This window comes from Saccopteryx leptura, chromosome X (genome assembly GCF_036850995.1).
Source record: "Saccopteryx leptura isolate mSacLep1 chromosome X, mSacLep1_pri_phased_curated, whole genome shotgun sequence".
Lineage (NCBI taxonomy): Eukaryota > Metazoa > Chordata > Mammalia > Chiroptera > Emballonuridae > Saccopteryx > Saccopteryx leptura.
Window position 1 is genome coordinate 98,073,471 of NC_089516.1, and position 12,520 is coordinate 98,085,990.

Here is a 12,520-nt window from a genome sequence, read left to right on the forward strand (position 1 = left end):
GTGGGTAAAAGGAGTAAAGGAGAGAGACTTTCTGTTTTTATCATTTGACAAAATATTAGTATGTTTTGCTTATATAAATTAGGATTTTTATTATAAAAGTAATACAAGATTATTTTAGAAAATTGCAAATGCAGATGATTTTATTATCCTCTGAATTTTTAAGAGTTTATATTCTAGACCAACCACCTTATAATAGTGATAACAATAGTTAACATGAATGAGCCTTTACTACGTATATGCAAGACACTATGCTCAAGGGCTTTACAGCCATTTTTTATTTTTTCCTCATAGTAAGCCTATGGGCTTACTATTTTATACCTTGTTTTACAGGTATTGAAGAAAATTTAAAATTCACCCTCAAAAGAGCAACTTTTACCTTAGCCTCACTGTTTATAGAACTGTTTCATAGAGGCCATATATTATTGCATCCTAATGTCTATAGTGTTTTCTCCTGGAGCTCATAATCTGCCATCTGAGTGAGTATGTGCATATGTGTGTTATAAGATAAAGGTTGTAATAGAAGGAAGCAAGGTTAATGATGGGAGGAGTGAAGAGTGAGCATAGCTAACCCAGATTGAAAGGGTCAAGGAATGCTTCCTGGAAGAAGTGATACCTGAACTGAGCCTTGAAAGATGAATTGGAACAGCTGAGTCCATTTTCTAGGGCCTAGTAGGCATTCACCTATTAAGATAGTGGACATAAAACACTTAGAGCCTAACAGATAAATAGTAAGGACTCTATAAATGGTAGATATCATTATTATTACCCATTCTTTTCAAACAATCTTGAATGACAACTTGTGTTTGTTATGAAGAATGAATGCATTAAGACATGTAAGGCATTTAAGATAGTATCTGGCACATAGTAAGTGCACAGTAAATGAGGCAGATGGTAGTGTTGTTATTGGTGGTTTTATTATTTTTAGATTCTACTGCACTGAGATGGAATATTTGGTCTCTGATTTTCTGGGTTGTCTGACTCTGCAGTTGGTCCTGTTACATTATTTTAGATATGATGTCTCCAAGCATGTTTATATTTGCATATTTTCACACATATGCATGAGAGAGACAGACAGGAAAAGAGAAAGAGATGGTGAGAAACATAAACTCTTAGTTGTTCATTGATTGCTTCTTGAGCATGCCTTGACTGAGGTCTCCAGCCAAGGCAGTGACCCCTTGCTCAAGCCAGCGACTTTGGGATTCAAGCCAGTGACCACAGGATCATGTTGATGAAACCACACTCAAGCTGGTGAGCCTGTGCCCAAGCCTGCAATCTTAGGGTTTGCAACCTGGGTCTTTAGTGTCCTAGGTTGATGCTCTATCCACTGCACCACCATCAGTCAGGGTTGGAGCTTTTCCTTATAACATCCATTGGCCCAACCATCACTACCACTGTCACTAACCATGTGGCATACTCAAGCTGTGATCTCTAAAAGCATATAGAAAATAGAGGAGCTGATTGTAGGAGAAAATGAAGCAGAGCTCTGGTTGCTGTAGAAAATTCTTTCTGTGTAATAATAGTTTAGTCTCTGGTTTTTGGATCAGTATAGTCTCTGCATTGCTAAGCTGAGGACAGCTGGTAGAAGTGAATCACAAGCTTTCCCATCTTTTTAGGTGTTTTCATTGTCTGAATCAGAGGGCAGAGTATATGTAGGCTACTAGTATGCTTCTTAGCTTAAGTCCATCTTCCATCAGGAACCAGCAGAAACTCCTTCCCCAGTAGCAGCTAGCAGTCGTTCCCCCCTCCCCACCCCTATTTCCCTAGTTATTGGAACTCTTAGTGCTTTTATGGAGCTTCATGGATATTTTAATGGGCATTTGTAAATAGTGGTTATCAAACATTGCTACCTCACTGCCTATTAATCCACAATTCCCAGGATATAATTGATCATCTCACTAAAGACTTCAGAGAGAAGGCACAAATGTCCTTGGCTTTTCCATTGCCCTTCATTACTTCTGGTTTTGCATCCCTTTCCATTCTGGGAATCTTGTTTTGACCCATAATCTCATTTTACCCAACAAACAAGTCCTCTTCTTTTTTGTAAAAAACAAACAAACCCAAAAACAAAAAACAAAAAACAAAAAAACACCTGGCCAGGGCACACAGGAGAAGTGCCCATCTGCTCCTTTCTCTCTGTCTCTTTCTTCCCCTCCAGCAGCCAAGTTTCCATTGGAGCAAAGTTGGCCCAGGCTCTGGGGATGGCTCCATGGCCTCCAACTCAGGTGCTAGAATGGTTCTGGTTGCAGCGGATTAACGCCCCAGATGGGCAGAGCATCAAGGCCTGGTGGGCATGCCAGGTGGATCCTGGTGGGGCACATGCGGGAATCTGTCTGTCTTAACCCCCCCCCCCCACTGGCTTCTCACTTCTGAAAAAAACAAAAAACAAAACAAAACTGTTGTACTTTCCCAAAGATTTCACCTCCTCTGCAAAGAAGGAGGCTGAGGGCAGAGGAAAGCTGACTGAACCTGGGCACTGGCTGTCAGGGTGTGAGAGTGAGGAGGACTATGGGGCGGGGACACTGCTTTCTGTCTTCCTAGCTGAGTGGAGAGTCCAAGTAAATTACAGAAAGCGGGCAGGAGGAAGGCAACCATCTTGCAGAGATCTCTGGTAAGGTCGTGATATTATTTGTAGATCCTAGGCTGATTAGGGGCCTCTTACCTAATAAAATATTAAAAAACGGCTTGTGTTGTTGCTGCTTTTAAATATTCTTCCCGAGGTGTATCTCCCTTCTTGTATTAGCTTTTGAAATCCTGATACTGTGCACTCAGATTGACCTATCTGACCTACTTTCAACTCTTTGGAGCATTCTTATTTACCTTTCCATCACCTGTGGAATTCTGGACTTGGTTTATTTATCCCTTTGTCACACTCCAATATGGTTACATATAGGCAGCCTCCAACTTGCACACAGGGTGAAATCTCCAAGTTCATTCTGAAGTCAATTGTTTGGAAGGTGACATGCATAGAAGAAAAAAAATGTTATTAATGATTGTTATATTTCCAGGCCAGTTCACATAAGTTTTGTTTTGTTCTGTTTTACCTTTAATGTACTAGAACTGTGGTCCCTACGCAATGAAAAGTAGAAATCTTACTAATTCAGAAAAAAAAAAAAAAAGAAATATGGGTCAATGGAATAAGAAATGCTTGAGATTGACTGTAGGATGGCCCTGGAATCAAGGGAGCAGGATTGGATGAGGTCTATGGGACTTTTATGGAAGCTCTCAAAGGGACTTTTATGGACTTCGGAAGGCTAGAGAGGGTCATAACACTAATTCTTTATTATTTCTAACTTTACTTCAAAACTGATGGCTTTCATTAGTAATGACTACTATATAATGAGTACCTACGGTGTGTTAGGCACTGTGCCAGATTCATTTCATCCTCCTCATTTCATCTTCACAAAAGCACTATGAGGTAAAATACTATAATGACCTTTATTTTACAGATGAGGAGACTGAAATTCAGAAAGTTAATGAGGTTGATGATGACGGTTACTCAGATAGCATAACAGGAAAGCAAGTCAATGGTTTTCCGTTCCCCAAACTCGTGCTTTACAGTATGTACCTGGCCACTCTTTTTTTTTTTTTTCCTTATCTAGGTATGCCATGAGCACTACTCTTAGGCCTATCAGCCATGATTAGGGATGTTTGTTATTTCACAAAGGAAACAAAGATCAGAGAAATCAAGAGCAGTGGAGGGAGGAAAAAAAAGAGAAGAAAGCAGAGTTTTGCTAGGCAAGAGTTCAACTAAAAAATCAAGTATAGCAATGCTTTTCAACTGTGCTGTGTATACAAATCACCAGGTGCTTGTTAAAATGCAGATTATTACTCAGCAGGTCTGGGGAAGGGCCTGAGATTCTGCATTCCTATCAAGCTCCCAGGTGATATTGCTCCTGTTGGTTCATGGGCACATTTGAATAGAACGGCCATATGCTGTAAATGATAAATGGACAAAAAATTTAAGTAGCACCTCATTTATAATTTAATGAGGATTAGCTTTTATACTAGAAAGTCACCTATTACTCTCTTTTCTCCTGTAGGCTGTCCCCATGCTATTGCTTCTGCTTTGGGTCTGCCTATCTGTTTCAGCTTATGCTCAACTTTTTTTTTAATACAGGTGTTAAAGACATATGAGCATCTTCTACCACTTTGAGCTCTCAAGCAAGCATTAGTTCTCTGGACACAAGCTAAATCTCTGGCTTTGGGGTCCCAGGTTTCAGCAGCCGTTCTCAGCTCTCTACCACTAGGACTGGTCTCATGACATATAACACTGCTGTCCCAGCTCTTTTAAATTTCCTTTCTCAGAGCTACTGCCTACATCTGGAGTAGGAAATAGCCTGGCTTTTTAAAGAGTCCAGATACTTATTTTTTCTGCATAGTTGAAGTAATACCAAGGATTAGTTTAAGGCAGCCATTGAAAAGGTTCTTGCAGAGTTTTCCCACCAATTCCAGAAGGCCAGTAAAATTTGTTTCCTGGAGGGTTATTTGCTTTACCTTGCCACCTTCTTTCCTCCCTCCCCTTAAAATTTTGATTGTAAGCATTTTGAGCCATTCAAATTTTTCTTCTATTTTTAGATTCTCTGACTCACTCTTCCCCAATAACAAGAGTCAGGGAGGGCCTTCTATTCTAGCCAAGCTCTACTTTTTAAAGGAGGAAATAGTCTCTCACAGTGTCCACAAATCAGCTTGATGATCTGTAGCCCACAATGACTTGATTGTTTTTCCATATTCTCTCCCTCTAACTGTGGCCTTTTTAATTCCCTTAGGAGGTAAGTGTTCATCCAGCCTCCACTTGAATACACTAGATAGGTTCACATTTCATCATTGGTTAAATAAAAAAAAAGTGTGCTGAAAAATACTTGCAATCTTCTTTTTGCAACTTCTAACCATTAATTTAACTTTTACCATATGGAGCAGAAATAACTCTTCAAATGTTTCACAACGACTGTCATATCCTCCTTTAACTATCTCTTTGCTAGACCAAACATGCCCAGTTCCTAATCAGTAGTTGGTAGTTTCTTGACCCTGATGTAGATGCACTACAGTTTATAATGTTCACTTTAAAGTAAGGTCCTAGAAAAGGACATACTCCTCCATGTGCGGTTTGACCAGTACTGAGTCCATTAGGACTATTCCTTCTCATGCTTTTCTAATGCAATTTTACAATCATATTGGCTTAAAGAATATATTACTTATTCACACTTATCAAGTATCTACTTTGGGTCAGATACTTAACATCTACTAAGTAACCTCTCCGAAGGTTCAGTGGTAGAGGTTCTCTGTTCTCTCTTACCCTGTGGGGCCAGGAGATGATACAGCTACCCTCTTCCATTTCTCCCCACTGTAATCTAATGTTCCCCAGCTCTCTCACTTATACTCTCCCCAACTTTGGCCACCATCCTGAGTGACATTAATGTCCTTGTAAATGACCCATCTACAAGCTTCATCCTTTCAATCATTTTCACCTCCACTCCACTTCACCAACCTATTCCCACGATGCACCTTATTCTCAGCAGATAACCTCACTTCCTATTTCATTGTGCAAATCTAGGCCATCAGATGCTAACTTTCATTTTCTTGCCCTCATCCTACCCTGCCACAGAACCGTGTCCCTACACATTTTTTTAATATTGCAGAGGTTAGGCATAACTTCTCCTGTTCAAGGCTAATTCATCTACTTATGCTTTGGAGCCAATTGTCTCTCACCTTCTTGGGGACTTTTCTTCATCAGTTATTCCCTCTCTTATCTATATCTTCAACCACCCCTTTTTTTAAAATTGGCTATTTCCCATCAGCATTTAGTGTGCTCAACTTTCTTCTATTATAAAAGAAACAAACAAAAATCTACTTTGATTCCGTCTCCAACTGGTGCTAACCCTATTTCTTCCCTTTCATAATCAAAGAAGCTCTTCAAAAGAGTATTCTATAGTTGCTGTCTTCATTTTCTTATCCCCATTCAAAACTAAACTCTGCCCCACTCCCACCCTGTCTGGCTTTTCTGAACCCAGAACACCACTGTTAACTGCTCTTATTAAGGAAGACAATGACATCTGACTGCCAATCCAACTAACAAATTTAAGTCTTTATCTTACTGGACTTTTCTCTGCTGCATTTAACATAATTGTTCACTCTGATTCTACTTCTATCTTCATGCTTCTTTTGAAAGTGCCTACTCCTCAGCTTTGGGGATGCTGTTCATCTCCTGGTCCTTCTCCTTCCTCTCTGGTTACTTCTTATTATGCTCCTTTGTGGACTTTCCTTTGACATCTCTTAAATACTGGTCTTCTCATTCTATACCTTTTCCATAAATCATCTTATTTATTTCCATGGTTTTATCTATTGTGTTGTTGATGCCTTACTATATATATCTATATCTTCAACCTTCTCTTATGAGCCCCAAATCTGAATACTCAATTGAAACTAAACATGTAGGACATAGTATGTCTCACAGTACCTCAAAAACAAACTCAGTATGTCACAAATTTATCTTCTTTACTCCAATCTGCCACTTTTCAATTTTGGTATCTAAGACCGGAATCTGCACAGTTGTCCAGGCTTCAAACTGGGAAGTCATCCTAGACTCTGTTCAACCAGTCACCAAGCCCTGCTAAGTCTGTCTTCTAAGTATCTATTAATATATCTTTTATTTATGCTACCACAGCACATTAGTCCAGACTCTTCATCATCTTTTTTTAAACTACTTAAATAGCTTTTCAATCTGTCTCCTATCTCTTGGCCTACTCTTCTTTGTTCTGTTCTCCATACAGATGCTAGAATGAGTTTTCTGTAATGCAAGTCAGGTATCACTCCTATGCTTCAAGCCCTATCATGGCTCCTCACTACTTACTGGTAGAGTCAAAGCTAGTCCACATGCCTTACAAGGGCCTTTCACAATATATCTGTGCTTACTCTTCTAGTCTTATCTTCTGTTATCTTTTCTTTATCCTCTTGCCCAAATTCTATCAAACTAAACACACCCCATCATGTCTCCATGCCTTTGTGCACACTGTCCTCTCTGCCTAGAATGATCCCTTGTCTTCTAATGAAACACTTATTCAGTTTTCAAAATTAGACTTGGAGTAGGTCTGAATAGGTGCACAAAAAATTAGTGACAGTAATTTGCCTCTGCAGATAACTAGGTAGCTGGGGGCACAGGGGTAAGAGGCAGACTTACTTTTCCCATCATCTTGTACTTGCATTTTGCACCATAAATCTGAATTGGTTATTCAGAAAATATATTAAGTGATCGCTTTTTCAAAAAGACTCAGGGATCATGTCCTCTAGAAAGTTGTTTTTGCTCTCTGTAGTTTTCTCTCCCTTCTCTGTGCTACTCCTGGGCCTAGTAATCATGTTACTTTGAAATTTATCTTTTAATTTGTCTGTCTCTCCAGATTATGAGTTCCTTGATGGAAGGGATTGTGTCTTATTTTTGGTTATTTCCCCAGAATATAGTATAGTGTTCTATGAATGTATGTTGAATGAATGAAGAAAGGAGTGAAGAAATGAATGAAGTATGGGATGGCTCAATTATAAAACAGAGCTCCCAAGCCTTTGCTCTTTCCTGATCTTCTTTACTCTGTCCCTCTGTCATGTATTGAATCTAAAAGTAATACTTTACATTTATTCTTAAGTGTTATTCATCACTTTTATCAGTTTGGGTTCAGCATCATCCAAGGCTGCATAGATAATACTTTCTATTTCCTTCCTTCCTTCCTTCCTTCCTTCCTTCCTTCCTTCCTTCCTTCCTTCCTTCCTTCCTTCCTTCCTCCCTCCCTCCCTCCCTCTTTCCCTCCTCTCTCTCCCTCCCTCCCTCCCTCCCTCCCTTCCTTCCTTCCTTCCTTCCTTCCTTCCTTCCTTCCTTCCTTCCTTCCTTCCTCCCTCCCTCCCTCCCTCTTTCCCTCTTCTCTCTTCCTTCCTTCCTTCCTTCTTTCCTTCCTTCCTTCCTTCCTTCCTTCCTTCCTTCCTTCCTTCCTTCCTCCCTCCCTCCCTCCTTCCCATCTTTCCTTCCTTCCTTCTTTCCTTCCTTCCTTTATTAACTTTATTGGGGTAGCATTGGTTAATAACATCACATAAATTTCAGATATATAACTTTATCATATGACATATGTACACTGTATTGTATGGTAACAACCCTAAGGTTTACTCTTCGTTTGTCACCTTGTATATGATCCTCTGTACCCTCCAGATCCTTTCAAAGTCCTTACCTTTGTGTTAGTGGCAGATTTCATATGAATTTATATGTCTTATTCTTAGTGACAGAATCACAGAATTGAAATAATTTGGCTAACATTTCTTGTTTATTGAACACCTACAGTGTATCCAGCACCATGCTAGATGTTTTTACATATGACATTGTCACAACATTTGATACAAAACAGCTGTGCAGATGAGAACATTGAAATCAGTATGGTTAAGCACTTTGCTCAGGGTCATATTGCAAGTAAGTGGTGAAGTTGAGATTTGATCTGGGGTCTTTTGACTTCAAAATTCATGCTTGATTCTTAACACTACACTGATTTAAAAGGAGCCTGTCCACTGTTTGACTACTTGGGAAGGGGTACTCCAGGGTTGGCTTGAACCCTTTGGTGTCTAGTGCTCATTGCGCTTCAAGGCAACCCATCCCAGCTTTGGACTGCTCTGCTTGTTTTAAAAGCCCTTGTTTGTAGTAAGAAAAATTATAAAGGAGTCAAACAAGACACGACTAAGAATAGAACTTTTTGACTGACTGCTAGAACTTCCCTTCTAGTCTGACACCAAACCATTTGTTTGTTCAACTAGTAGTTACAAACACATCTCAACAAACAGCTGAAGCATCCAGTCTGTATTTTGCCATCTCATCTACAAGGAGATTATGGGAAACTTTGTCTAACACTTGGATAAAATGAAATCTACTATAGCTATCACATTCCCTGATCTGCCAATCTAGTAACTAGAATATTTTTTTAAGGAAATGAAGTCTGGGAGAGATATTTATTTTTTAGTGGGCAATTTGTCAATGATTCAAAGTAATGAGTTTCCAGTGGCAGACTTTCAGACATCATTGAGAAGCTGTCAGGAATATCATGTTTGAACACTGAGCTTCCCACTGCCCTTCAAATGACATCTAAATAGGCAGGGGTTCCCATTCTCATTGTTCTGAATTGTACAGCACTGTTTGCACCTGGTTTTATTTAGGCTTCCACTTCAGTTTTCTATGCTTTCATTTTTCTTTGACTACATTCTGCCCTTGTGCATATTTTCTCTGTCTGGTTCATTCCCTAGATTTCTACATCCTTCCCCAATACACACACACACACACACACACACACACACACACACACACACACACACTTTGTATTTTCAGAATCAGTGCATTGCAGCTCCTCCTCTGGAAGCTCTTCCTACTCTGATGTTCTCAAGTTGAGTAATTACTTCTCCTCTTGTGGGATGTAGCAGAAAGTACACACAGTGTCCATCATGAAGTAGATCCCCAGAAAATGTTAGTTGCCAGTACCTCCTTTCTTTCCTCTATGTTTATCTCTAAAATAGTATTGTTCACACTGTATTGTGTTTCTTGTTTACTTCTTTGGCTTCATTACCAATTCTGAACTCATGTGTTCATTCATTTATCAGATATTTATTGCCTGTTTAATGTGTCATGTGATTTTTAATGTGAGGTACTAGAGATACAATTATTTCTGAAAATTGTACTTTTGCTGTGCCTTTTTCATTGATATATTCATAGCACCTAGCATAGTGCCTGGTAAAAAAAGAGTGCTCATTAAATGTTTGTTAAGAAAAGTCTCCAAGTGTGGTCTGTGGACATCTTGCACCTAGATCACTAAAGGGTGCAGGTTAGATGTTAAATGTAAGTGCTAGGATCTTGCTCTAGATCTACTGAGTCAGAATCTCTTAAGGGTGGACTGTAAGAATCTACATTTTACCTGGTTTGCAGGTTATTTTTTAAATAAAATTGGGGAATCATTACGAAATAGCAGAGGTGGGGGAGTGTTAATGCTTATTTTTGAAAAGTGCAGCTAAAACCAATTGAATCATTTTTAATGCTCTTACCACAATAGGAAAATTAATAAAGGAAAAAAGGGTATTATTTAAAATTCTCTGGGAAGATTTTTAAAAACAAGCTTGGAATATTGAAGTAGTTAAATAAGAGTCCTTTTAAAGTTTAATATGACAAGTGGAATTTTTGTTAATAAAATCTAATCTTAATTTAGGTCAAATTTATGATGCCAGAGAATTTTCATTTTTATAGAGCTATTTGTATACTTGATAGTATACTCTTTGTCTAACCTAACTACAATATGTTGATTCCCATATTGTAGACTTGAATCAAAAATTTATTATTTTAAATTATGAAAGAGTATGTTACAACTATTTTTGTGCTTTGACCCTAATTATATATCTCACCTATCCGATGTCTAGTCCTTGATCAGGAATGACAGTAGTACCCATTCTCCATGAAAATTTGATCCATTTTTACTGTTTTATGCCATATTTTCCAAGAGTATACTGTTATGAAATATATTCTTTGGTGATAGATTAAGTATGTAAGATCTGAGTTAACCAAAGATAGGATAACTTCCCTTTCAGGAAAACTTGCAAAGTTGCATCTCATGATCACGTTCTTGGGACCTGAAATTTTCCATTTGGGGTTTGCCTTGACATGATCTTCCTGGTCGAAAGCTGAGGTATCCATGCATCTTGGCACAAACCTTTTTACTATCCACAGGTTTATATTTATTCTTCCTTCCTTGTAACTTTATATGTTTTAATTTAATTTAAGATTTTTGTTAGTGTCACCGCTGCTCTGGGCACCATGTCCAAGAACCTGAAAATTCTGTACAGCGACTCCTACCTAGAGCTGAGCAAGGACCAAGATCAGCATTTCAGTGGTGATGACAAAGAGCATGAAAAATTACTGAAGGAAAGCAGCACTCTGTATGTGAGGAATCTTTCCGTTTATACAACCGAAGAGCAAATATTTGAGCTCTTTAGTAGATGTGGCAATATCAGGAATGTATTTATGGGCTGGGATTAAAGTAAAGAAAATGGCATGTGGTTTCTGGTTTGTAGAATACCACAAAAGAGCTGATGCTGAAAATGCCATGTGATTCCTAAATGGGACCCTGTTAGATGACCGTATCATCCACACAGATTGGGATCTAGGCTTTCAAGAGGGAAGACAGCATGGCTGTGGCCAATCTGGGGGCCAGGTAAGAGATGAGTTTCATGAAGACTTTGATGCTGGTAAAAGAGACTTTGGAAAAGAGGCTCAGGCCCATAAGAATAGACGAACCTCTTAGAGAAAAATCTGCAGTTCTAGACCCTCAAAAAGTCTTTTAAAGAACAACCCCAGGTAAACAAATAGCTCATGATCTCACAAGTTTAAATTACTTTATTGGCCGATCAGAAATCGTTTTGATGTATTTTTCTCTCTAAACAGTTATTAAATGGTACAAACAAAAACATTGTTTTATCCTTGTAATTTTGAGGCTGTCGATTACCAGTTTGACCAATAACTCCTCAAAAGTAATATGTTTCGTCCCCATTTCTACTCCCCCCTCTATTGTCTGATGGACACATGATGTAGTGTGCAGATGATGTTTTATTAAGTTGCACACCTGAACCTCTACCTCATGAAATTCAATAAAAATTAAGATAAATTGAAAAAATAAAAGGTTATTCAGGGTTAAATTAAGTATGTAAGATCTGAGACAAGCAAAGCAAAAATTCACTTTCAGAAAGATGTCAGTTGGATTTTATGACCATGTTCCCAGGACCAAAAAACTATAATTTGTTTTAGAGCTTGCATTAAATAAAGTTAAATAAATGGAAATTAAAAAAATATCAAAGGAATACAAACACATTATTTTAAAACAAACAATTTAAGAAGAATTTGTAATGAAAATATAAATCCTCCTGCCTCACATCTTTCTACCCTAGACTTATTTTCTGGGTAAGATTTAAATTTTTTAGCAGTCTTTTTTTCCCCCTTTCTGGGTAATTTTCTCCAAATTTCTAAATAACATGACTTTCTGTACTATTTACAGTATTTTTATTTTAATCATCAGCTATTGACTTCCTGCTTTCACAGATAAAGATTTAGCTCATTTACTCTGCCATTTGCATATCTCATCTTAATATAGTTTATAATACTTTGCATAGTGATTTTCAACCTTTGTTTCTCACGCACTCATAAACTAATTACTAAAGAAAAAGGGGCCCTGACCTCTTCTTCTTTAGTAACTAATTTATTTGTGCCATGAGATGAAAATGGTTGTATTTAGTCAGGGGCACTGACCTTAGTAATTAGTGTGTTTGTGTCATGAAAAAAAAAGGTTGAAAATCACTTGGTTAGATTATGCTGCAGTAAAAAACAACCCAAAAAGCCTTAGTAGTTTAAAATCACTAAAGTCAGTTCTTTTTTTTTTTTTTTGATTTTTCTGAAGCTGGAAACGGAGAGAGACAGTCAGACAGACTCCCGCATGTGCCCGACCAGGATCCACCCAGCATGCTCACCAGG

The 12,520-nt window shown here is 38.3% G+C and overlaps 2 protein-coding genes across 2 annotated transcripts in view; both read left to right on the top strand.

Moving 5' to 3' along the window:
• The first annotated feature begins 408 nt into the window (after positions 1-408).
• The window catches only part of MID2 (midline 2), a 206,770-nt gene continuing 194,658 nt past the window's right edge, over positions 409-12,520 (top strand). The window contains exon 1 of the mRNA XM_066356105.1: positions 409-476. The gene's annotated coding sequence lies outside the window, so the exon portion shown is untranslated. The remainder of the gene's footprint in view (positions 477-12,520) is intronic.
• On the top strand, positions 10,814-11,300 carry NCBP2L (nuclear cap binding protein subunit 2 like). The gene is given in 2 exon segments (XM_066357308.1): positions 10,814-11,032; positions 11,034-11,300. Coding segments are annotated over 2 exon segments (486 nt in total).